At 38.3% G+C, this 27,097-nt stretch overlaps 2 protein-coding genes and 1 non-coding gene across 3 annotated transcripts; 1 reads left to right on the top strand and 2 right to left on the bottom strand.

The window, feature by feature from the left end:
• Window positions 1-5,247: 5,247 nt before the first annotated feature.
• LOC106163421 (uncharacterized) lies at window positions 5,248-17,915 on the bottom strand. The gene is made up of 22 exons (XM_087016209.1): window positions 16,811-17,915; window positions 16,495-16,644; window positions 16,098-16,284; window positions 15,519-15,673; window positions 13,330-13,432; window positions 12,889-13,094; window positions 12,406-12,573; window positions 11,865-12,120; window positions 11,507-11,622; window positions 11,118-11,241; window positions 10,803-10,913; window positions 10,409-10,492; window positions 9,953-10,028; window positions 9,609-9,682; window positions 8,981-9,087; window positions 8,544-8,612; window positions 8,009-8,116; window positions 7,616-7,751; window positions 7,312-7,365; window positions 6,722-6,946; window positions 6,309-6,455; window positions 5,248-6,024 (listed from the first exon to the last, which is right to left on the bottom strand). Exons 1-22 carry the CDS (start codon window positions 16,955-16,957, stop codon window positions 5,729-5,731), a joined length of 3,099 nt encoding a protein of 1,032 aa, XP_086872335.1. The 5' UTR covers window positions 16,958-17,915; the 3' UTR covers window positions 5,248-5,728.
• Trnas-uga (transfer RNA serine (anticodon UGA)) lies at window positions 8,844-8,925 on the top strand. Its single transcript has one exon. It is a non-coding gene; the product is annotated as a tRNA-Ser (tRNA).
• Window positions 17,916-20,453: 2,538 nt separating the features above from the next.
• LOC147761224 (uncharacterized) lies at window positions 20,454-25,598 on the bottom strand. Its single transcript, XM_087015226.1, has one exon. It carries the CDS (start codon window positions 25,596-25,598, stop codon window positions 20,454-20,456), a length of 5,145 nt encoding a protein of 1,714 aa, XP_086871352.1.
• Window positions 25,599-27,097: the final 1,499 nt, after the last annotated feature.

Below are 27,097 nucleotides of genomic sequence, written 5' to 3'. Positions count from 1 at the left end.
TGCAGCTGCTGAAACATTTCAATGAAGAGTTAATGTTAAGAAACTAATGACATGTACATCTTACGTTTTACCCTCAGGACTGGCTGGACTTGGTCTTAAAGACATACCAGATGCACGATTTAGACAATGATAGATGGTGGACTGGTTATAACAGGCTGAATGGCAACAATTTTAAATGGGCTGACGGGAATACCGATACGTCTCTCTCGTAAGTTATTTTCGTGCAGTTAGTGAAATGTGTCCTTTTCATTCAGAGTTCCGAAGGGAAATGCAAATTATTGTCTTGTTAGTTAATATCATAAGGATAAAAAATAATGTTGCTTTGATATTTAACTACCATGGGAACGTTCAAGTGTTGCATTCTGTACAATGGCATTGTGCTAACCTATACTTATATTTCTTAAACGGTTTAGAGAGATCTGGATAAGTCAAATAGTTAAGACGACTGATTTTCTAGTTCATGCTGTTAATATACAGTGGTCTAAGGAGCAACATAACAATTTACGCGGTTTACCATTTTATGTTTATCTTCATAACAGTTCAACTAAATGATAAAAAACTTCCATTTCACACTTAAAGCAGAATATGGTCCCCAGGACAGCCTAATAATAAGTATGGGTCACAAAATTGCGCAGAGATTTTCCGAGATTATAATTTGAACGACCTTGATTGTACAAGAAGCCGACCTTACATTTGCAAGTCAAAGAAAATCACAGTGAAAGGTACGGAACAATAATCGCCAATCAGTAAGGAGTGCTAGATGTTCTTTCTCCTTGTTTCTCTCTCTTATGCAAAATATAATCTTTACAATTGCATTTAGTTGTTAGGTACAATTAGTGCATCAAATTAGATATGTATTCTTCAGGACTTCATTTTAGCTTCCATTTATATGTATCCATTTAAAACGATTCTCATAATGAAGTTATATCTAATTATATCAAATTTATCCTAGTTTCGAATATTGCTTTGTTTCTTTTTCAAATAGACACCCCAACCCTTTGTCCTCATGGATACTTTGAAAGCTCGGTGAATGATAACTGTTACCAGTTTAGTGACAGAAAAGTAGGCAAGACATGGTTTGATGCAAGAATTGACTGCCTGGCCAGTGGAGGTGATCTAGTTTCAATTTTGTCCAAAAGAGAAAAGGTAAAATGGTTTTCATCTTACCTTCGGCAGATTTTCTAAAATTTGAAAAGTGCTTACATGTATAAAGAAATGTGATTCATAATTCACGCAATCTGATATACTCGATGCCAAACCATCACCCGACGTTCAAAATGACTAGCGATAAGTTAACCTAATATAACTGTGGTTGTACGCTCGTTTAAAAGATGATTACTAAAAGTGGGCGCAAAGGTGAACATTGGTATATAGATTAGTTCGTTGCTAATGGTCAGAAGTGTATTGTAGTTGGCAATATTGTAGCTTATTTACCTATTAATTTATTTTGACGTCACTGCTGGCAGTTATTTGTTCATAGAATAATAAAGAAGATAATCATCCAGGGAATCGTTGTATTCAAATGTTTAAAAAGAGTTATTTTAAACAGTCGTTTTATATTGGGTATTATTCACAATGATTATTTATGTCAAAGGAATGGTTGTTGACAGCAGTCAAAACGTTCCATCTCCATGACTCAGAAACGTATCGATGGTGGACGGGATTGCACAGAATCTACAGCGAGAAGTACACTTGGTCAGATGGTATCAACAACACTTCTCTCGTGTAAGTGGCAGTTAAGTTCATGTGTGCTCAGTTCTATAATGTTTATGCAAAATGTGTATTTTTTAGATGATTCATTGCTGAGTAATTCATAAACAGATATTGAGCAAATAGACTTTAAACAAGCTCTTTTACCGTTGTTCCAATGCAAAAAAAGCTCTGCTCTGAAATTTTAAGAACTAAAAGACAGATATTTTCATCTTAAACCAAGCGTCGTGAACCTCGTGTGTCTGACAACTGCAGGGTCAAATGGTGCGGACAGTTAAATGCACATAACCCAGACAGGCAAATGCCTCATACATGTACTCGTACATGTGCTCCATCGTTGATCCGACAACCGTTCAAAGGGAAATTCAGGCATGATATTTAATAAACTTCACATTTGGTATTTTTGTCTTGTCGTAGGGAATGGAATTATGGTCACCCAAACATCTACGGCAGCAACAAACACTGTGGCGAGCTGAATGCGGTCTACGGGCGTTTCACAGACAACAGATGCCTTGAAAAAATGCCATATATCTGTAAAGCAAAACGAGGTAAGCAGCCTGAACTAGTACTGATATGAACTACAGCTAGATGGTGTTATGGCCCTGCCATAGATCTGAGTACTGCCAGTCTCGCACCAGTATATAAACATTACGGTCGTCTTCCATTGGTTTGGTTAAATTGAAGAGACATGTTGAAGTAGAAGATCAGCAATTTTGATTAGGTGTACAAAACCGACCATCAAGCCACATTACGTTTTATAATGCACTTTTCACTAATTTATATTTTATGTTTTTTCTTATTTTTTTCAGTTGTGCCAACAACACATTCAACTGTTCCATCAACTTTAAGTACGTCAAACCCATACGTGACGCATTTTCCGAGTTGCCAGTCAAAGGCTGACATTGCAATTCTGGTTGATTCCTCCGGAAGTGTTGGCAAAACTAGATTTCGAGAAGCGCTGCAGTTTATTCACGCCCTTGTAAATAGTACCTTTGCGGTTGGTACGCACGGCGTTCGTATTTGTCTGATTACATTTGGGAATGGCTACAACATCGCAGCAACCTTAAAGGACACTACGACCAAGAGCGAAACCTTGACCAAGATCCAAACAGCTAAGTACGTGGGTGGTGCCACTCATACCCACACAGTGTTAAGACTTACACACCTAGACTACCTTAACCCGGCTAAACCTATGGGTGCGAGAAGGGGAGTGCCAAAAATTGCTATAGTATTCTCAGATGGATACCCAGATGAAAAGAAGCAGACGACAATCGAGGCAAAGGTGGCTCGAAAACAAGGGATTGAAATATACGCCGTTGGTATGCACACCAAAACCGACTACAGCTCCCTGCAAGCCATGGCAAGCGTCCCATACAAAACCCACGTTTCACATATTGATGACCCCGATAGCCTTGGGAATTTGAGGAGAAACATTGCTAATCCCTGCTCCTTGCAAACAATGACTGTTACATCCACACAGAGTACAACAAAAACGATAACACCTTCGACTAGTGCTACAACAGAGACAACAACTACTACAATCAGTTCATGGCCAAAAACGACTACGCCCGGAACCAGCACGACATCAGAAACGAATAGACCTATAACTAGCACAGCAACAGAAAGGAATACACTAACCACCAGCACTCCAGCAGAAACAACTACAACCACAACCAGCACCACAGCAGAAACGGGTACACCAACTACTAACAGTACTTTAAAATCGAATACTCTGACAACTAGCACTATGTCAGAAACGACCACACCCATTATTAGTTTTAAGGCAGTAACGACCAAACCCACAACTAGTGCTAAAAAAGTAACGACCACACCCACATTTAGTACTAGAGCAGTAATAAGCACACCCACAACTAGTGGTACGACAGCTATGACCACCCCCACAACTAGTGCTACGACAGTTACGACAAACCCCAAAACTAAAGCCACGGCAGAAACGACGACTACTAGTTCTACAACAGAATCAACTACACCTACTACAAGCACTAGTAATGCTGCGACAACAGTGACAAGTATGTTCAACAGTTACTGCTTTTGTTGTATTTTATTGCTTCTGACATGTTAAGGCAAGCAAATATTAGCCTACATGTAAAGACATGTTTTGTGAGTTTAGGATATGCTTTTTACCGTTTCGAATTAGGGTCTGCAAATCGCAAATGCAAATTTTTTTTTCATTAGCTAACTTACACTTTTTATTTACAACATCACACATTTTATTATTTACCAATATGTCGGTGTCTGTGCAACAGATTATTTATGATTTTATGTTTATATTTTTATTCCTTGCATTACATTATCTTTTTCCACAGATCCCTGCCAGCCAAACCCCTGTCCTCTCTACAATGGACGTGAGGTACAGTGTGAGTTGTTAGCCCACGGACAATTCAAATGTCAGAAACCACCAGGTAATCCATTATAGCAAAAACATGTATAATATAACTACATCAGGTTAAAGCGATGGTTACTTAAAGTATCCATGAACCTAACAGATATACTGTACGTAGAACCGATTCGCTGTCTAGTAGTCATCGTTATTATACAGTATTATATTATGCTTTATTATAGACCGATTATATTATATTATATTATATTATATTATATTATATTATAGACCGATGTGAAGTGAATAATACATTCTACAAGGAGAAAGAGGGTTGGACTATTGGCTGTGAGAAGCGATGCATATGCATTGTGCCAACCATGAACTTTACGTACTGTGAACCTTTGTAAGTATGTCGTTCATTCACTGAATTAGTCGAAGAGTGACTTGCGTTCAGACTGATAATAATTACAATTTGTGTGGAATATAGGTTCACATGTAAAATAGAAAAAAAGGTGTATATTTTCTGACTAACAATTTGGTAGTCAGATTAGCTTGATTGTCCAGATAGGCAATGATGCTAATGGTCGTATCTCTTCGATTTTTTGATGTACAGAAAGAGTACCACAAGAAATGTCCACATCGATCTCCACGGCCAACTAGTTAATTGGGAGGTAGTATTAACTCATTTATCAACGCTGATACAAATGTTATTATTTCTCACAAACAGGTGTCCTGAGTGGTCCGTGGTACCCGCTGGATGTACCCTGATACCCCCTAAACCTGGCAAGTGCTGCGAGGAATTAGATTGTTCCAATCTGACACCCCCACCTTAGAGACAACACATGCCGACCTGCAGACAAGATAGACATCAAAACCACCATACTAAGAAACTGTAGTACATAAAGTCGACTGATTCACGAGATCAGATAAAATGATTGTTCCCAGTAAAAACCTATTGGGACATTTTTGCTAGCTCTTGATAATAATTGATAATAATGATAACGATGAATATTAACAATAGCTCTATAAGCCAGTATTCAAATGTTGGTCAATATTCATACAGAGATTTGTTCAGCCAAAGGAATCCTTGATGAAGCCATAAATTTCTGTCGGCAATAGCATATATATGTAATGATTCCTTTTTGTTGACAGAACTTTGCTGCTTGTTATGTTATACATTAATCGTTGTTACACTCTTTGAGATATTACATTTAATAAACCACACTGAATGTAATGGCCCGTTTAATTTTTTTTTTATAAGCCAGTTTAAAAGTAAATATTCATAGATGGCACGAAATATTACAATTTTATCAGCCACCGGTGCAGTTGATATATAGCACTAAAGTAAAATAAAATGTAAAGGTTGATTTACATGGAATAATACGTTGGAACATTATACTGCTTCTGCCTCCTCACTGGCACTGCACGGGTCATTAAATGACAGGCTGTTTAACACATAACCATAAACCATCGTCATCAATAATAAATATTTAAATTGTGAACGGATCCTGTTTTTGTGGGTAGCATAATACTCTGCACTTGATCCAGTAAACATCTCCCAAAATTACCTTATAACTGAGCATGTCAGATTGTATTATCATACGCGTATTATTACACATTTCCATTATGTTGAGGTCATTGCACATGCCGAAGGGCATTCCTCGAGAAAGACTAAATCTATTTTCGGATAGAATAGCCCAAGAGACTTCTCTGGTCGGACATGGACTGCGAAAATTCGGTCACCCTTTTCAGCGTGGCATTCCATGACTGATAGAATTGCTCCTCCTCCTCAGGATCGACCACCTGCTGTCGCGCTATGCGCGTGTTCCAGACCGAAGCATCTGGGCGACTTGTCTTGGATCCGGGCAACTTTGCGCGTGCCACCAAGTGTATGAATGTCCATACGCGATGCACCAACATGCTGAAGAACTGGATGATGAGTAAAAGACAAAACAGGAACAGAAATGCCAGCCCTGTAAGGACAGAAACACTATGTGAAGGGGAATATCAATGTTACCATAACTCCAAACATTCGTTGCCACACGTCTCCTCACAGTATGTCACACATAAAACATACTTTGCACCTTTGTGCAATTAATATGAAAGCAATTGTACCGGTTTTAGCAAAATAACTCAAAACTATTATTCTTGCATTTCTTACACAAATTTACCTTTATTACAAGAAGACATATTTTAATACTGTAACATCCTTTGACGTAGTTACATGTAATAGGAGTCGAAAACGAAAACCACGTACCAACGGGATTGTTTCCGAACACATGCAAGTCTGATCCCTTCTTATCGTTTGCTGGAAGGTTGCTCAGCGTCAGAAACAAGACAAGCCAGAACATGTTGGCCACTGCAAACCATATAAGGGAAGTTTTCCGAATGTCATGCAGTTCTCCTGGAAAAATATTCTTATAGATTGGTACTATAATAAAGTAGTATTACTTCACCTGAATAAAAACACCCTTGAACACTCAATGAGGTCTTTCCCAGCGTGTGTCTACATTTTCATTTTTATTTGGAGGTACCTTAAAAGGACGCAAAAAGTACTGCATTTTGCAATAATAGAATCTGTTCAAATCAATAATATTAAACGTGCTTATCAATTGAATAAGAAGTGCCTGCCCAACAGAAAATATACACGGGATAATTGCCAGAACATACCCGCTAACCGATCCTCCCTCTCTGGGAAAACCGCCTGTGGTTTGAGACGCAGTTCAACCAACTGCTCCCAGAATCGGTCCTCCGTGTGGTCAGAAGTAACCACAGCAGACGACGATGACCCAAGTATGTTGTCATCGGACTCCATGTCAAGGTTAGGCGAAGACGAGGCCTCAGCCCTGACGAGTTTTCTGACCTCTTCTTTCACTTCCATTTGGACCCATTCAGCTGAAAGATATGGCAAGGTTACTGAAGTTAGTCTCTCCTAACGCAATATGCATCCCTACTCCTCATCCGTCCTTATACTTAAAAACAAATACGATTTAGTTTTTTTTTTTTACTTTCAGCAAAAGGGAAATTTCTCGCACGCGTAAAATTAATGGAAACATGTATCAGACACACACACACACACACACAGAGAGAGAGAGAGAGAGAGAGAGAGAGTGAGAGAGAGAGAGTTCAGCGTTGGAGTAGCGACTAAAAGGTAGTAAATGAAGAGTTGGAATATTAGTTTCTCTAAGCAAAAATAAATAAATAAACAAACAAACAAAAAAAAATAAATAAATTGATAAATAAAAAATTATAATAAATACCGCCTGTTGGTGTCCGCAGTTGCTGTATGGCCGTGTACAATCTTTTCAAGTGCCCTAAGATTAAAAAAAATCATTGTCATTTATTGATAGTTAAAACATTGAAAACACAATATTTCAAGCAATAAATTTCATTTTCAATGAGTAAAAAAGCACAATATGTACACTGCATGTAAAGAGCTGACCCCTTTTGGAGGAGATAATGCATAGCCGGTGGATCCAAAATTTTGTTTACCGATTTAATACGATAGGTAGCACTAAAATAATGTGTCCGTGCGTTAGAAGTATCATTACACGTCTTATTTACCTGGTTTATGTATTCCATACTTCACTCTCAGTTTACTTTTGCTCGTTGTAGAAGGCAGGTCGTCAAACTTTTCCAGCAGACTATCTTTATAATCCATTAGGCCAACTCTGTTCACCCATTTGATGCGCTTTTCCGTCTACAAATCCCATTCAATTAAAAATAACATTTCAGGTGTCATGGTGCTCGTTTTTTTTTATACGCAACTGCTACGATGAAAATATGAAGAATTTTCACTTTAATTGCCAAATCAAGAATTATTTAAAAAGACAAGGAACTTTGTACTTTAAAATGAATCAAACCTATTTTTGTCAGTAAAATGTCGTAAGTTTCAGTGTAAGAAATCAACATGTACATTGGACATTATCATTACAAATGACAATCTTTCAAATAAACCTCTGTGATCGGCCATCTTGGGTCAATAGAAAATGGCGGCAAAGACTGTGCTTCTCGGTATACGGTGTTGATATGTTTAGGATTGGTTAAACCAACTTGACGAATTTCCTGAAATAGCACATAAAACCATTGGTTCCTTAACATTCCCAGGGTACATGCTGTTCCCCTGAGGGTATAAGCTTTTGCATATACTGAGTTCACTTCTCTACCTTTGGATTCATTCCTTTTATATTTTCTACGAAATACACGAAAGTTACTTATGGTGATGTATGTTTAATTTAAGTATATTCTGTCCTATTTTAGAGTAATATTAGTTTTATACAACATGTCTCAGAATATGTCCGTGCCTCAAGTGACTTCAGACCAAAATGACCGTCTATCTATCTAGAGACATATCTGTGAATATCTGTAAAAAATCTATCTGTCGCCCTGGTAGAGGGTAAATTTTATACAACATGTCTCAGAATATGTCCGTGCCTCAAGAATATCATTCCGACACATAACACTGGATAATGAATGATCCATTGGTAATTACCTCTCGTGACATCCCTGCAATGAAACTTGTATCTCCGTAGCCAAGCGCATCAAACATAGGCGAGCAAGCCTGCAATGAATATATAAAGGCTTAAGAATTCACACACGAAATTGCAGATATCTAACGCCATTTGGTCTTAACCACAGTGAAATTTAAGGTTTTAGATAACCTTAAAGTAAAAGTGTCTTGCTGTGAATGAAAATAAACTGGTGCACGTCATTTTTGGGGAAAAACGCATTTCTAATATGATGTTCGCACGTCTTCTGGCCCTTTCCATAGGAAACTTTAGGTAATAATACAGCAGTCGTGGCCGAGTGGTTAAGGCGATGGACTTGAAATCCATTGGGGTATCCCCGCACAGGTTCGAATCCTGTCGGCTGCGAAATACGTTTTTACAGGCCATTGCAATAATTCACTGTTTTGTTAAAGCAACTTACGTGTATTTCTTTTTCATAAAATTGCGCGCGAAGCCAGTCGTCTGCCGAGAACGTACCAGCTGGCGGTTGGAATCTTCGCCTTCTTCTTGATCTAGTGAACGGTATATCTGTAATTTGACAGTTTTGGTTAGATTTGCAACTACAGCGAAATGGACATTGAAAATCAATTTTAACTATCAATTGAAGCATCAAAATGTGACAAAAACTATTCTATTTGAGACAGTTTCATTAAGACCATATTTCAAAATGGTTCAGGTATCGGTGTCGGCCGGTTGTTTATCATTCTAGCTACAGAAGGGCTCGTGGCGCGTCTGCCTACGGAGCAGAAGATTCCAGGTTCGAGTCCTGGCGAGCTCGTTCTTTTCAATTTAAACTGAATAATTTTTAATTGGTAAACAGCTCTCGAAATTATGAAAAATGACTGCAATTTACAAATAACAATGTCATTTAAGTATGAGTCATTCAGACTATTTTCGTCGAATTTTTAAGGAAACAGAGAATAGTATACCTAGGTCCTGATCAACTTCAGACTCGATGCTGTCCATTATTTCCAAATTATAACGTCATTTTATGAGTCAATCAGCCAAGGTATGAAGAACTTTTGTTAAGAAAACAGCTATTAGAATACCTGAATTCTCATCGCCTTCAGAGTCCATGTTTTCCATTTCCATGGCAGAACTTCGGTCTGCTTTCACAGGACAGCTGCGAAAAAAAAAAAAAAAAAAAAAAACACTTATGAATACTTGAGAAAAGGTAACATTTTTATTTAAATGACATTCTTTAAGAATTCTGAGGTAAACAACAGATACATGGTCTAACTTCTGCATGTGTATATTAGCCTATTGGCGAGCTTTCAGTGTGATAGAGTCAACTTTACCAATCGCCTTGTATCATATTTGCAAAAAATCTGTATTTGTAAATGGAAATCCAGACACCAATTATGTCAATCTGTGAGATCTCAATTGTACTTACCAAAATGATTTTAGATCTCTAAAAAAATTTCCGAGAACTCCATCTTTGCCTTGTTCTTTTTCGGATTCGCGAGTTCCTTTAACACAATCAAAATGAACACAATATCATACCGAAATAGTTTCTGACAATGAAACAAATTAAAAATAATACTAAATTCAATGAAAGAAGGAGCAAACGATTCTTAAAAGCTTCCATCCAAAGGCCACATCTCTTTTTCACAGTAAAAATAGCAATTTCACCAATTACTTTTAACTCATCTCAAGTTTCATTCTATTCTATTTAATCTTTTTCACACTCAAGATGGTAAAACGACTCCAGTTCTATGTGTATTAAATGATACCTACATGTATACAATAGGAGAATACATATTTATTATCAATATTATTATTTTTCTATAATTATTATTATTTTTATTATTATTATTATGTAAATGGGATGTCAGAATACGTGACTCACCCCAAGATTGGTCTGTGATGTTGCAAATACTGTAAATCATCAAAATCAGATATCCCCCAGGCAGGAAAAATAGGTACGTAATTCCTAACAATAAGAAAAAGAACAAAAATATATGGAAACCATCAACCTGTGATATTTCGATTCCATTGGCGTATTTCGCCAAAACGTTTCATTCCAAGTTGTGTCAAATGTTTGTCTGACGTTATGCTTGCTTACATTATGTCTTTTTATTTATTGGGATTGAACTTGACTCCTATGCTTGAACACTACTTTTAACATTTGTTTATCTATTTATGATATCAATCTTCTTTCTTTTGTATCTTTATGATGGTTGTATATCTCTCCAGCGCGTTTCCGTTCTAAAATCTGGTATTCGTACGACGTGGCAACTTACCGTGCAGGAGACACAGGAATTCGGTTGGATGTAGTAATGCTGTAATCACAAATATTCCCACCACGACAGTAATATAGATTGAGCTGATGGGAACATTTACTTTCCATGGATCTTACCGGAAAAAGATATAATAAAACAAACAGAGTCATACAAAAATTTAAAAAATACAAATAATAATAACAATAACAGTAACAACAACAATAGCAATAACAGCAAATGTTCACATTCAATAGGCGCTATTAATTGTTTATAGTAAAAGCCTTTAAATAAACCTGGATATAATATATAAGCCCTCAGAAGGAAAAGTCAACTTACCGTTTTTATCTACCTGGTAAACGAAAGCCGTTATATTGTTATAGTCAGTCACCAGTTGTCTGGCGGTACCTATAAAACCAGCAACCATGGCCAGGGCAAGAATTATACTAAGACCTACAGCAAACTGAAAATCAGACACATGCAATATTATGAGAAGTCAGCGCATTGTGCAAAAGTAAGCCCAGATTCATCAAACCTTGTTTACAACATGACAAGGTAGAAACTGTTAACACTGAATAAATATTTGTTTTTTTACCATTTATGCGTAATTTGTTTACAATTCAGTATTATCTTAAGTGAGTAATCTGGTTGAAAATCACCATTATTACAATATTATCATATCCATAATATATGCACAAACAAAATTATATGCAAAAATTCCAAGATACCAAAATCTGAGTTTTGTGCGCAGCAAAGTAGCAAACAACGAGTAATATGGCGGCCAGGATGACGAGAATGATGGTAATTATCACGCTGTTAATGTCATAAGCGTACTCGTAACCACCTAAAAAACGAAATGCTTGCCTTATAAGTATGAACTTTTACCAATTGCGATGCGCTAAAGGGGTGAAAAGAATTTTTGCTGTACAAGTGGAAGAAAAGAGATAAATACCTGCATATAAAATGTACATGTACAAGGAAAACACCTTAATGCAAATATTTTGTTCATAGTGTAGAAAAAGAAATAACACCATTGAACCGATATCTTCACAAACACTATGACGAGGATGACTCCATTCAACGTACCTGCTATTACCAAAATGACCGTTGCGGGACCAATGAGGGATGATATGAACAGCAAAAACTGGTAAACCATAAACAAAGTTGTGATGTGTTTGTTACAGCGGACGACTGTACCGAATGTTCTCATCAGTAAGAACATATTAGCCATAGTAGATACAATCCAACGTCGTCGCTGCTTGAAGAATTCCTCAAACCCAGTTGGACAAAATGTTTTGTCTTCTGCAGCCGCGCAGTACTCAAGCCACGCCCCGTTGTTAACCTGTGTTTTACAAAGACAATGTTAGTACGTATTCGTCAGAAAAAGAACATTTCACTTTATTTCATTTTTTGAAAATTGTAAGTATCACGGCCTCTTGGCGCAATAGACAACGCGTCTGCCAACGAAACAGAAGACTCAATTTATCACTTTTGGTGACAGGTGAAGCTACCTGCTTTTTTTTTATAAAAGTTTTACCACATATGGCATGGAAGGGGGTTCACAGTGTTGCAATAGTAATAAATATTGCAAACCAAGAAACCTTTTTGAATTTAGAAATGCACATACCATCAGAGTGCAGAGCCATCTGTCCTCTCCCATGTCTTTGTAAAGGAACTCCGTGCCACAGCTAGTGTCACTCCCGTACTCTGGTAGGACGTTTTTCAAAATGGCCGTTCGGTACATGCTAAAGCAGCCGGGGGCACACAGCACGCTTCCCAGAGTGTGGTTGGCAACCTGAATATAATAAAATAATATGATTGCCTCCAATGCACATGAGAACCTCTTAATTCTATAAGTCTCACTTTGCTACTTGTAATATATTCTTTTTATATCTATATTTGTGAAAAATATTTTCCCTCTCTGCCAATAAGGCTTTCTTTTTCTGGTTTGTTCCCTTTAACGGCAGAGAGGAAAGCATTTAACGGAGTTTCTTCATTTATCATCTTGCGAAATTTGACTACTTTTTAAGCAGGTATTCTTTGTCTTGTAAATGATCACCGTTTCTGCCTTGTGCTCAAACCAACAACATGTCTGACAGGCGCTGTCTACCTTTTGCAACCAGTGGCCAATAGCGTAGTCAAAAATCTGGTATGATACTAAAGGGTTGGCTACAGAACCCAGCGGGTGGGTTCGGGCACAAACGGCTCCAAGCTGCTTGGTTTCGTCTCGCAGGAAAACATCAAGGAGAGCCTCTACCGATGCAAATTCAAACTTCACATCAGCGTCGGTCGTCAAGATAAAAGTATCCTTCAAAACTGAAACGCGATTAATTGAACTGTAAATGTGAACAAAGTTAGCCAAACAGCAGTTGAAATACAAAAACGAAGCACAATGGTTGGGGCAGAATAAAAGACGTCGAAATCGAATATGAACATTACAGTTATTAAAATACACTAAATCATAATCTTATGTGTTGAAGAGGAATCTAACTGTATTTCTGTGAAATGACTACCCTGCAGGTTGCATTATGCCTTACATATATTTGCTTACTTTCATCCACATCTAAACCAGTTCTTTTTGCAGATTTTACACAGAGAAAATCAATGATGTACGATAAGTACATAATCTGGCTCCAACGTTTCTTCTTCTTAACCTAAAGCGAATAAATAAAAAGTATTGACTATTGACCACTTTCTCTCTCGAGTAACTACAGACTTGACATTTAATATGGAATATTTTTTCTAAATCATTATTAATCAGTTTTTTTCCCATTTTGCAGACTGATAAATAAAAATAAGGATTAAAATCGTGTTTTAATAACTTTTGATAAAATGTTCCATGTCATTGCAACATCAGTTTTTTAATTGACTTCCCCAGTGAAGCAAACAAAAATGCATTGCCAATTTTAAGTCATACGACAACCATTGAAAGCGATATTTTGGATCTCCATATCTCCTAAATTATCGTCTTTAAAAGAATTACACGACCCACAAAGGACCCTCATGTCAGTGTCTAGTCACATTAACAGTCGCTGCTATGCCTGACCTTATCTTCCTGCTACCAGAGCTTTCAAGAGGCAAGGCATTTCTTGCGATATTTTTTCAGAATTTAATCTGGAATAAAATTCCAGTCAACGGTTAAAACTTGTCCAATTTGGTTCAGTTTTGTTGTAGGACATGCAGGCCGTTGATTTGGCGACTATTGACCGAACCACATATTGTCAAAGTGGTTCAAATATGGCGATTTTGATGACCAAGGTAGCTGCTTATTCCTTTGGTTCTGTAAGTTATCTGCTATAAAAAGTTTTCTGTGTGAACCAGCAATCTGATCGTGCAACCTAAAACTGTGCCTAAGGTGTCCCCTATCAAATGATAGTCAAGTGGTTCCCAGATTATTCCTTTATTTGATCTGGTTCAGGTTTTCATCGATGACTTCCATTGGTGTTTTGGCACCAATGTGGTATCAACTCCAAATATTGACGATGTCAATGGCCCTAGTCACTTCAGAAGCGGCACACACCTTGTCGTAGGCCTCTTCAGGATGTCTGTAAACTCTTTTTTGACCAATTTAGCGGTACAGGTGAAATCTGACCTCATTAAAGAAAACAACGCAATTTCAGTGTTCTACCCAGAAACGGACATGGTCCCCAATTAATTAGAGAAACAAACTACGCTGTTTTGCTGTTTACAGTGGCTTCCTCAGAGGTGGCCTAATATCCTAACCTGCTGAAACCATTTTGGTCTTCGCTTAGCGCCTTGAAAACGCGTTTTGGTGACAATTTGCCCCTCATTTGAAACGGACTAGGTGGTTTTGGTTTAATTGTAGCAGCATTTCCTGAAGGACATTGAGTCCTGTATCTTGGTGGTAAGATATCGATACATTGGACGTGTTGTCTGTGTGGGCACATAACCCTGGGCATTACTCTACGAAACTGTGCGGACAGTTCCGTTTGGGGCAATAATCTGTCTGGCAATGTCTGTCTTTTTCGCGCCATTCTGGCACAGCTTAACGATTTTGATAAACAATGCTTAACTCATTTTACGCACTGCAAAACCGACCGCTTGCATGCAAAATTTCAAATTCTTCTATGCAATAGTTGCCGACATATGGATACATTTTTGACAGAACCATGCCTCGCCAAAGTCAAGCTTTGGCCACCCCAAAGGAGCACTACCCAATTAAATCACTGCATATTACACAATGCAGCAATGCGTCAGACTTGGTAATCAGTTAATTGGTAGAGACACACCTGTCTTCACACTTCTCCAGTCAGATATCTTATATGAGATCTGAGTTTTTTCAATGAAGAACGCATTTTTACCTAGGTATACCTTTAAAACTGAAATATTCCATATTAAATGTCAAGTCTGTATTTAAGAAAACATATGAGCGTCACTTATATGCACATATTCCAATATACACAAAACTACTGCTTATTTTAATTCTTAAACATATTGTTGGATATTGCATTTGGTGGCAGACTTTTGACGAAATGGATCATTTCTGTTTGTCTACGGGAGCAAACGACTCCCTGTTCAAATTCTGGCAAGCACGGGTACTACCAGTGGATTTGATCACATTTATGTTGTAATTGAATAAAGTGCTGCATCTAAGCGACGTTAGTGATAGCATCAAGAAGAAAAAATGATAATTATTTCATAGGCAAAGTTTTTGGCGTCCGTTCGAAATATTCACCAGGCCGCATAATATATAAAACAGCAACATGGAGGTAAAATTACCTTTCTGTTGTCCTTGAGATGCACATTTAGATCCACATCTTCCAGTTCCTCATTGAGATCATAAAATGTCCACGTAAAGCGGCGACCGTACCTTGTTTTCCTCGTCTCAAAACGGTAGGATACTGTACCAGGTGGTTCATTCCCTAAACTGACATCTAAGATAAGTGTTATATGAAACATTTAAGTTTTTTCATAAACATATTCGCAGTGATAAAGAGATTGTTCAATCCATCTTTGTGGAGATTTTGAGCTAATAGTTAACGACAACCAAGAGACTCTCTTTGCAGATTTGTTTTTTTTGTGGAATAGGTCGAATTGGTTTTTTTCATTAAATTAGAAATTTCCAAGCGAACAGCAACTATCCTTGCAAGTGTACTTGAATATATTTAGATGATTTTCTATTACTCTTACAGATATAAGACCTGCTTCAATAAATAACTTTAAGTAAAAAAACCACACTCGGATGTTATCTGCTAAAACAAAGTACTAGTAATACATGTTACAATAGAAAATCACATTATTTTGACATTAATTGATGACGGTAAGCTTCTTTGTATGTCATCTTTAAAAATAACTCACCAAACACAGATTTTACTATGCCCAGTAACTGAAGTGCGTTTCTACTGAGTGTATTACTTTCTGGTTTCGTCTTGGTGTCAAAAGCACCATCTAGCCATACGTGAGAGTGGAACAATGGCGATCCTCTGTCTCTACCATCAATGACATTTTTCAAAGAAAGAAGTAGTTGGGTCATTTCCTCTTCTGACTAAAACAGGAATTTTCCACTACAGAACATACACATTTTCCTTTGGGATCACCATCTATTTCAGTGTCGTAAATTCAGTGCTGAAACGTATTATTGTCTTTACAAACTCAAGAAGCAAATGTTATTCAAGCTGACTGTCTGACTATGCGAGTTTGATGTTTATTTATGGTTTAAAAAAGAAATTCCGAACAACAACACTGTGTATCCTACCTCATTACACATTGTTGTACATAAATAGATAACACAATTTTTCTTTTCCTTGTCAGTTGGCACTGGAGTTAGATCTTTTTTCTCTGTCTTACGATTTAGCCAAAGCCATTGCTCCAACAAAGCACCAGTGTAGTTAGCATGCCAAAAGATCTAGGAAAAGAAACACTTTTTTAATACTTCAACAAACGGGTTGTGCATAAATGCGATGTATTATACACGTTGTGAAACTATGCATTTTGAATATGTTAAATAATTTCTTAATATAATATTATGAATAAACAGGTAAAATCCAAAACAGACGGTCAATTTTTCTCACCTGAGACTCGCTTGTTAGTATAGTCCGGGGCCTTGTAGTGACTATCCAAACTCCACATGAAACAAAGCTAGCTACCAGAATCAGGACGGTGGCAATGAAACCCCAGCTTAACTCATCCTGACTATGACATTGCTCAGGAGGAAGCATCACCAAGCACGTGCGCTCCAGGCCGATCAAAATTGCCGCCAATGGCGAGGCGGTGATAAGCGGGAAGAAGAGGGCGGAAATGAAAATTCTTTTACTTTTGCAAAACCGACAGGTAAACCCAAAGGAAATCGCAATCGTAGCCCATGCAAATAAATACCCCAAAAAACTAGAGAATATATTGATAATGAAATACCAGAAAAACTCTTGGTGGAAAACGTAGATGGCAAATTCATTCGGTGATATTAACAGGGCAATGTTAATTATGGCATCGTTTTGAGTATAAATTTCTCCTAGAATGAGCAGGACAAGTGGAACAAAAAACACTTTCAAGAAGTTTGAAATCAAGCCAGCTTTCCAGCGACATCCGTCTGGAAAAATGGAAACTCCAGTTTCATCTTCTGCGAGCAACTGAAAACGAATGCGTGAGATAGGCAATTGTTTCTTGGGTGTAATGGTCACTTGCCACTGTAGTATAGTTGGTACCCAAGACACAGCTACCAGAGCGACACCTAGTGGGAGGGACCATGCAATAGGGGAACTTTCCCCGCGTTCGCCATCATGTCTAATATCCTTATCAAAGAACAGCAAAAGGAATAGGCCGATTGCACTTAGAAATAAAGGGACTGTATTAAACAAAGCGGTGAAAAGTTTTGTTCGGGCGTTGGGCTCCTGTTGGGTTTGTTCATCGCCATGGAGACATTTCCCTTTGAGCCAAAGGAGAAGATCGGATATGTTGCAGCCGAGGAAAACCAAGGCAGACGACAAAACGCTTTCCAATCCGGTTGAGAAAGGGAATACGTACAGAAGGATGATCCAGAGGCCGAGGACTTCCAAAAGACTTGTCACTATTATCTATAATAAATCAAAATACAGGCCATATTGATTATAAGACATTAACCAAACATTAAATAACAAAAGACAATTACTCAATAAACCTCTTATTTTTGGTAGCACAAACCAGTCAATAATAATGATGATATGGCTTTCACTGCATTGATTTATCTCATTTAATGCAACATTTAATATCAAATATTAGGATTCGTATTAACAGTGATAAGCAGGTTGAAAGAAGTGCCAAACGCCTGCCCAATGCATGTACGGTAACAGATGCATGGGACCACTATACAGGGCCGGGCTGTGCCGGGAAGGGGGGGGCATGCCCAGTGCTTTATATACTAGTACTGTATAATGAATATGTGAAAGATGTCTGATATACAGGGCCTAGCTCTGGTGGCGTGGTATGTTATCGTTTAGATTGGGTTTTATCATTGACGTATGGACTATATAAAGGTATGTCACGATATAGCGTTTCAATGATATCTGGAAGGTTAACATTATATGTTCTATAATTTCTGTTTTCAGTTACAATACACTTGTGCTATAATCACTGGTTAAAAATATTCTGAGTTGATAATAATTTGAGTAAGCGACATACGTGTGCCACAGCAATGTGTTGAAATGAATGAACTCCCCATTTTAAACATCCCACCATGAAAAGCATACAAGAGAGGTAAAATCACGCTTTGATAAAGATGGTCATCCCCATATCATTTACCGGGATGGAAAAATAACAGTTATTATAAAACATAATAAAAGCACTGTATTTTATAATACTGACCAAAGCTATACGCCCCCATGAAGGCCACGGCGTCTCCAAGTCGCGCTTTGCTCTGGAACAGGAAAAGTTGGCGCAACAGCAGAAACAAAAAAGGTTCCGCGTCAAGGTCTGAAGCACCCCCGAACTCCAAAGACAGCGCAGAGACGCCAGGCCGTATGGAATAATCAAGATGACCATTAACATAAACACTGATATCTTCTGGTCGATGGTATCGATGGTCAATTCATTGGGTCCAGAACCTGAGGAGTGGTTTGACAAGCTGTGAGATATGGCGTATATTGTCACCTTGTTGGCCACTAAGGCGAAAAGCAGTGCAGTCGCGAAGAGAAACGAGGCAAACACTTTGAGACAGAAGTAGCAGCCATAGGGTGTGCTGTCTTTAACTTCAGTGTGTTCCTCTTCGTGCGAGGAGTTTAAGGTAAGGGAGAAGTCTTCACCGTCGGCTGCACTGTTTCCTGCAGATATGTCGTTCGAATGCACAGTTTCCTCTGGTACCTGCGTATGGTCAGCCATTTTCAGTAGAAAAAGGACCATCGGTATAAAGTTTTGTAAATGACATTACCTGTAAAATACATTGGTTTATATCAAGAATTGTCCCATCTCATCTGTTTTTTCTTCTAAATGAAGTCTAATGTACAATCGGATCCGAGCATACACGTAGCTGCGAATACATTTTAGGTCTAGAGTATTTGTATTCCGTCGTCACAGACAATATAGAGTAGGACGTTTTGTCATATAATTATCAGTTTGATATAATATAAATGTACTATCAGTCTGATGCTGTATCCAATAAATACGCAAATGATAACAGATTTTATCGAGCGCACAAATGAGATTCACGGTGTTCCCCTTTAACAATTGGTATTGTATTAAAAGCGACTTTTCTAAGAATACATTCAAACTGTTGAGTAGAATTTACCTGTCTGCTCCATAAACCTTTCAGCTTAATGACTGTAAGATCCCACGGATCTTAATTGAGAACAATAAAGTCTTGGTTAAATATTCTGTATGTTTATTTCAGTAACCAGCATCAGATACGCATCAGTACTTGTAGTCCAATGGTTCTGACTAAAACGAAAACAAACCAAAAAAGAACATAAATATGTCTTCTTAAATAAAACAGAGTGTTACAAACAATTTTAAACTGCATTAAGAATGTTAAACTAACTTATACAACAGAGCAATCATAAAACTCACATTGCTGGCTTTCGTGGATGTCAATTATTCCTTTTTATCCTGAAAAGCTGAATTTCCTCTAACAAAATCACTGAACATCTACATGTAACTTGACGATATTATACTATGTGGTGTCTGAAGTGTCATAAAAGCACAAAGGAGTGTCGCAAAAATGTCTATTCCTACAGAATGAAAACTGCAAAACAGCCACGCTGCTGAAGTGTCAATCAATTCTCCTCGCAATCCTATCTCCTCACATAAAAGATCACGCAAATGGGCCGCTTAAGTCTACATTAATCAAAATAAACAAAAAATCGGTTATCCGATTCTTACACCGGCCCCTTATGCACATGTACCCACATTGCATAAATTATATTATAAATTTAACCACAGACCCAGATTACAATATTTTGTCTATGTTGTAATTAAAAGGTCTATGACTTTACCACTTTAACATCCATCACATCAGTCTACACCTTCCAGAAGACAAAGTTTTGTCACTGGTACCTTGAAGATTCCATGTTGTGTTCCAACTTGGACTGAGCGAACACGGCCGTCCATACTTGGACTTGTATTTGTCACCAAGCCCATTGGCCATTGCAGACGCGGGGTACTTTCATCTTTCACTAATACCAAATCCCCAACTTTGAGATTTCGCTTAACACTGAACCACTTTTGCCGCTCTTGTAACAAAGGCAGATATTATTTTAGCCAACGCTGCCAAAATAAGTCAGCAATATACTGAACCTGTTTCCACCGCCTATGGTACATATCTTGTTTCACGAATTCCCCAGGTGGTAACACTGGTCCTGAACGCAACAGTAAAAGATGATTAGGCGTCAGTGGCAACAGGTCTTTGGGATCATCAGAAAGCTTTGTGATAGGCCTTGAATTCACAATATTCTCCACTATGCACATAAGAGTACAAAGAGCCTCATCATCCAACTTGAGCGGTTGTTGAGCCAACAATGAGCTGAGAACTGATCGCACTGTTCTAATTTGCCGTTCCCATATCCCTCCCATATGTGACGCGCAGGGAGGATTAAACACCCACTTAATTTCCCTTTGACGTAAACAGTCCGTTATCTTGTTTTGATTCCACCTACTAATATGTTCCCTCAGTTCACGATGTGCTCCTGTGAAATTGGTTCCATTATCAGAGCGAACTTCCTCAGGTTCTCCTCGTCGGCAAATGAATCTCTGCATAGCATTCAGGAACGAATCGGTGCTTAGTGAATGAGATATCTCAATGTGTATTGCTCTGCATGTTAGGCACGTGAACAGACAACCGTACCTCTTTTCTTCACTACGTGCACGTTTTACAAAGAATGGTCCAAAAAAGTCAACGCCCACTATAGTAAAGGGTGGTAGAAATGCTTCTGTGCGATTCTTCGGCAAATCAGCCATTCGTTGTTCAAGTGTCGGGGCCTTTAACTTTCTGCACAACATACACCTATAGATCTCTCGTTTAACGGCAGCACGGCCATTCATAATCCAATAACGCTGTCTGATGTCTGAAAGGACATGTTCCACTCCTGTATGCCCTGCTTCATTATGATAATGTCTCACTGTCACCATCAAAGAAACAACTGGATGCTTTTGTGGCAAAATCCACTGGTGTTTGGCTGTCTCCACAAGGCTGGAATATCTCAAACGACCGCCAACCACCCAAATGCCGCTGGGTAAGGTTTCTGGCGATAGTCTTTTGAAACCTTTGCTCTGAAACTGTTCCCTTGTCATGTTTCTTTGAACATACTTAACAATCTCTTCTTCAGCCACATTAAGTTCTTCAACAGAGAGCAAGTCACACGTTTGCTGTACCCTTTTTAAGACTTTACTCCTAAGTACAGACTTTGCTCTTAATATCCACGCTACTGCTTTCTTTAGCTCATTCCAAGTGGAATATCTTGCCATCAGCTTGTCAAGTATGTCCGTTTTCATAATCTCAGCATGGTAGACACTAACGTCTTGTTTTACTTCAGTATCATGAGCTTCTACTTCTGCTAAGTAAGGAGAACTAGGCCATTCCGCCTCAGGAAACTGCAAAAAACAGGGACCACAAATCCACTGTTCCTTACTGACCAACTCTTGGGGCGTTGCACCACGTGATACGTCATCAGCTGGGTTTAATTTGCTACTTATATGCCTCCACTGAGATGGTGAGGTCACTTCTCTTATCTTAGCAATTCTGTTTGCCACGAAAGTCTTAAATCGCTTGTCCTCATTTGCAATATATTGCAGTACTATCATGCTATCAGACCAGAAGACAGAAGGAGAAAAGGAAAAGTCCAATTCCTTCCTTAGCAATTCATCTAAATCTACTGCCATAACAGCTGCAGACAACTCCAATCTGGGTATTGTGGTCGCTGAGCAAGGGGCCAATCTAGCTCTACTCATGACAAATGCACAGTGTACGTGGCCTTCTCCGTTTGTCAAACGTAGGTAAGTAACGACACCGTACCCATTTTCAGATGCATCTGCGAAGTGATGAAGTTGAATATCAATCGGGGTACCAAATGCTGGTGGTACTAAACATCGCTGAACTTTCATCTCATTGATCAAAGGTAAGTCATTTTGCCACTTGTTCCACTGATGAGCCATGTCTTCTGGTAATGGATCATCCCAGCCGATCTTCAACTTGCACAGCATCTGGAACATCATTTTCGCTTTCTGAATAAAGGGGCTGACAAATCCCAAGGGATCATACACAGAGCTTACAACACTTAACAGTCCTCGGCGGGTAATAGGTTTCTGTTTGACTAGCGTATTGAACCCAAGTTTGTCAGATTCCACATCCCACAAAACACCTAATGCTCTCTCCACAGGTAATTCATCTTGTTCAAGATCTAAGGTTGGAATTCCTTTGGCCCACTCCGCTTCTGGAATAGAGTGTTGGAGTTCCCGTGAATTGCTTATCCACTTCGTGAGCTTGAACCCTCCAAGTGCCAATAATTCTCGCAATTCTTTAACTAATTGAATCGCATGTTGTGTATCAGGTACTGATTTGAGACAGTCATCAACATAAAAATTCCGCAGTACAGTTTCTATAGCCTGAGAGGTGAAATTCAAGGAATTGTCCAGCGCAGTACGCCGTAGGGCAAATGATGCACAACTTGGACTCCATACCCCTCCAAACAGATGCCTTGTCATTCTATAAACTTGAACTGGTTTGTTCATATCATCATCCTTCCACCACAAGAATCGAAGCACGTCACGATGATTCTCGTCCACCTTAACTTGTAAAAACATTCCTTCAATATCAGCCATGAAAGCAACGGGGTGATGCCTAAAACGCAGTAAAACTCCAATCAGTTTGTTTGTTAAGTCTGGGCCTTGATATATTGCATCATTCAGGGAAATGCCTTTGTGCTTGGCTGCACAGTCGTAAACAATACGTACTTTATCTGGTTTTCTGGCGTGTAATACTGGATGGTGGGGCAGATACCAAACATAACCATCATCTCTACTGACCTCTTTCACCTCTTCTGCATAACCTTTGTCTCGTAGTTCTACCATACTTTCAACATACTTTTCTTGGAGCCACTTGTCTTTCTGTAACCTTCTTTTGAGGCACTGTAAACGGAAATTTGCCACAGGCCAGTTATCTGGGAGATTTAGTGGCTGCTCTTGGAATGGAATGCCCATGCTGTAATGTTTTTTTTCTTCATCATAGTGTAATGAATTTTCCCAGATAGTCATAACCTTCTTGTCATTGACAGACATAGCTGAAAAATCTTCATCATGTCCATCTAGCTTCCACAAGTTCTTGATCTGGTCCTGGAGTTCATTGGAAGTGTTCACAAAATAACTTCCAACATTTTCTCTTGACCTTTCTCCAATTGGACCGTTGATTGTCCATCCCAGTGCTGTTCTCACTGCATATGGCATACCTGTCTTTCCTTCTCGGATCTCTCTTGGTTTGAGTAATTCTGGCATGTCTTGTCCGATAAGAATGTGCACTTGGTCAATGTCTACTTCTGGTAACTTTATGTCCTTCAAATGTTGCCAGTTGTCCAACTCTTCCTGAGTAACAATATTATCAGTGCCTATATTTAGCTTGGGCCTAGTCAATATATCTGTCATGTCATATATCAAAGTTTCATCTGCATTTGTCACCTCCAAGTTTACAGATTTACTGAATACTCTCTTTTGGTGACCAAGTGTGTTCAAAACAATGTTGTGAATTTTCCTGGTAGATTCCAAGTTCAATGACCTTGTTAACTCTTCTGAACAGAAACTTTGAGTTGAGCCACTATCTAAAAGAGCATATGTTTCAACAAATTGGGTTTGACCTTGCCCACGGACCTTCACACTAATGATGGGAAGTGCAATCTTTTGCTTGCCCACCCCGGCCCCTGTGGCATTACAAGCAACTTCTTCAGTACTCGTTTCATCTATATTCTGGTTTGCATTTCTCTGGGGTAGATGTAGAAATTTCGTATGCTTCTGTTCACACCCTTCTACTGAGCATACTCGGTTCACTGGACATCTTAAGGCCACATGTCCTGTTCTCAAACAATTGAAACATAAATTCTTCTGTTTTGCTAAAGTTAGTCTATCTTGTACTCTCAAACCTTTGAATTCTTCACAGTTAAATAAACTGTGATGTGAACCACAGCAGGCACACAGTGGACTGTCGGTACTTGTGCTGTAATTGGCAGTGACCTGTCTGTTCCTTCCTTCTCTGCCAGTAGACAGAAGTTGGCCAAAAACAGGGTCATTCCTTTCGTCTGCTGCTAAAGAGATAAAGTTAACCAAGTCCCCTATGTCAGGATTTCTTCCTTCAGACCGGATACTGTGTACCAACTTCAACCATCTGGGTTTAATATATTGGGGCAGCTTTTGTACAATCTTAAGTAGGTAGTCCCCACTATTTATGTCTTCCTTTCTCCCAACTGCACGCAAGGTTTCAAAGCAGCATCTCAACTCATCAGCAAAGTGACGTAAAGCTACATTATCCGTCACCGGTCCCCTATTCATGATTTTCTGTATCCAGGCCTGGAAAATAGTGTAACTGTCTCCGTACCTTTCTTTCAATAACTTTAAAGCCGTGGCATATCCCTGTTCTGGTTCCATAACACAGCAACACTGTATAAGATTATAAGCTTCGCCGCGACAATATTGCAAGAGCCTGGCCAATTTTGCAGCATGAGGAACATTTTTATGTCCTACCATGTTTTCAAATGATCTCATAAATGGGTGGTACTGCAGAGGATTTCCATTAAAAGGCATCAATTCTACCTTTGGCAACTGCATTGCATCTATCAGTGGGGTCAGTGAGTCACTTGTTGGTGAAACAGACTCAGATATTGGTGTATATACTGCACTGTGTTGTATAGTCTGAGATGGAATACTGTATGCAGGCATGGGTGCGGGTGGCACTGCGACAGACGCTGTTGTTTCAAATCTCGTTGGAATCGGAGTCTGAGATGCGGAGAATGCTACTGCACCATGGGGATGATAAATATTTGGTTGTGTTATGTGAATAAAGTCGGGTAAGCTTGTACTAAATACAGCTGGAGATGGCACTGTAAGCTGAGAAGTCGCAGGTAATTCACATGATACAGGAATACTTCCCAGCAAACGGTCACCCTGTGATGTCATGGACTGTGTTGCATGCGAAGCAGTGAGAGGGGCAGCCTGCATTGTCCAAACAGGTTTAGGAAAAGGTGTGAGTGGTACCGCAACAGACACTGGTATATTAGATGTTGATATTGCAGACTGAGACTGTGGTACAACTGGTACATTGTGAGATGTGAATGTCGTCTGGCTGAAAGCTGGAATGTTTGAACTTAATGCACCAAGTGATGGCATTGTGACAGGAGATGTCACAGACACTGCATTCATTGTGGAAATACCCTCTGATCTACATGTGTATGGTGTCCCTGGATGAGGTATGGGGCTTATAGAAGCTTCACTGATTGATGTACTAGTAGCTACATTGTGCGGTGTACTGGTAAGAAGTGAATGTTCTCTCTTTATGTCTCTTAAAAGAGAGTGAATAGATTGATCAATGTCTCTCTCTAATTCTTCAATTAAATGACGCTGTCTTTCTATTTCCTCTTGAAGTGACATGGTTGGAAAGCCAATTCAGAACTGTAAGATCCCACGGATCTTAATTGAGAACAATAAAGTCTTGGTTAAATATTCTGTATGTTTATTTCAGTAACCAGCATCAGATACGCATCAGTACTTGTAGTCCAATGGTTCTGACTAAAACGAAAACAAACCAAAAAAGAACATAAATATGTCTTCTTAAATAAAACAGAGTGTTACAAACAATTTTAAACTGCATTAAGAATGTTAAACTAACTTATACAACAGAGCAATCATAAAACTCACATTGCTGGCTTTCGTGGATGTCAATTATTCCTTTTTATCCTGAAAAGCTGAATTTCCTCTAACAAAATCACTGAACATCTACATGTAACTTTTTTTTTTTTTTTTTTATTGCAATAGAAAAAAAGCAAGTACATAAATTTTTACAAGCACACAATATTCATTACAATACCAAAGTCCACAAGGATTTAACGAATAAGAAAATTATAGTCAATAATTTGTATACATGCAACTACACAAATCCATATATACCCCTCCATTTCTGCCATATAACATTGAATTTATCTAAGTCTTGAGATACAATGTATTTTTGCTTATAGATTTTGTATATATTTTCTAAATAAAGTTGAAGTTTTGTGAGTAACAGTGCGTCTTTCTGACATTTTGTTTTGTATATGAAAAACTTAATGTGTATAGTCATGATTATATTGGATACATTACGTTCATTAATGTCAATTAAAATAAACTGTATATTACTGAAATTTAAATATATATTACAAGAAATTAACCATGCTTCTACTTGGCGTAAGAAGTTTTGTACAATATTACAATCCCAAAGTATATGATATATAGTTTCTACCTCCTCGTGGCAAAATGTACACATAGGTGATTGACTTAGGCCAGTTTTATATACAAAGTTATTTGTGGTGAGGATTCTATAGAAAATTCGAAACTGGAACCACAGCATTTTTGTGTCCTTTACCGACACATTGGTTTTCTTATATATCTTTTCCCAAAAACTATGATCCCGAGGAGTAAAAATATTTGACCATTTTTCCTCAAAAATAGGCCTAGCATTCGAGCTATTTAATATGTCGTACATATCTTTTGATCCCCTTGTTTGTCTTACAATAACTCGTATACCTTCTGGTTGCCACGGACCGTACATTTTGATTTTATGTGGATTGAATTTTTTTCTGTATAGATCATTTATTGTTGCGATAATACCATTGTATTGTAAAAAATTGATTTTAATATTGGAGAGTTCAGAAAATTCTTTATATGAA

The sequence above is a fragment of the Lingula anatina genome, chromosome 6, assembly GCF_051362555.1.
Source record: "Lingula anatina isolate TDL-2025a chromosome 6, LinAna3.0, whole genome shotgun sequence".
NCBI classification, from domain to species: domain Eukaryota; kingdom Metazoa; phylum Brachiopoda; class Lingulata; order Lingulida; family Lingulidae; genus Lingula; species Lingula anatina.
The sequence above is the reverse complement of the archived record's forward strand: the minus strand, read 5'-3'. Positions and strand labels throughout refer to the sequence as shown.

Excerpts from the sequence above, each read along its gene's own strand:
- LOC106163421 (XM_087016209.1), bottom strand. The coding sequence starts at position 16,957 with ATGCTTCCTCCTGAGCAATGTCATAGTCAGGATGAGTTAAGCTGGGGT. Across the intron at positions 8,117-8,543 it reads TTGCAGGGATGTCACGAGAG|GAAATTCGTCAAGTTGGTTT; the intron begins GTAATTACCAAT and ends GTGCTATTTCAG. Across the intron at positions 7,366-7,615 it reads GTATGGAATACATAAACCAG|GGCACTTGAAAAGATTGTAC; the intron begins GTAAATAAGACG and ends TTTTAATCTTAG.
- LOC147761224 (XM_087015226.1), bottom strand. The coding sequence starts at position 25,598 with ATGAATGCAGTGTCTGTGACATCTCCTGTCACAATGCCATCACTTGGT.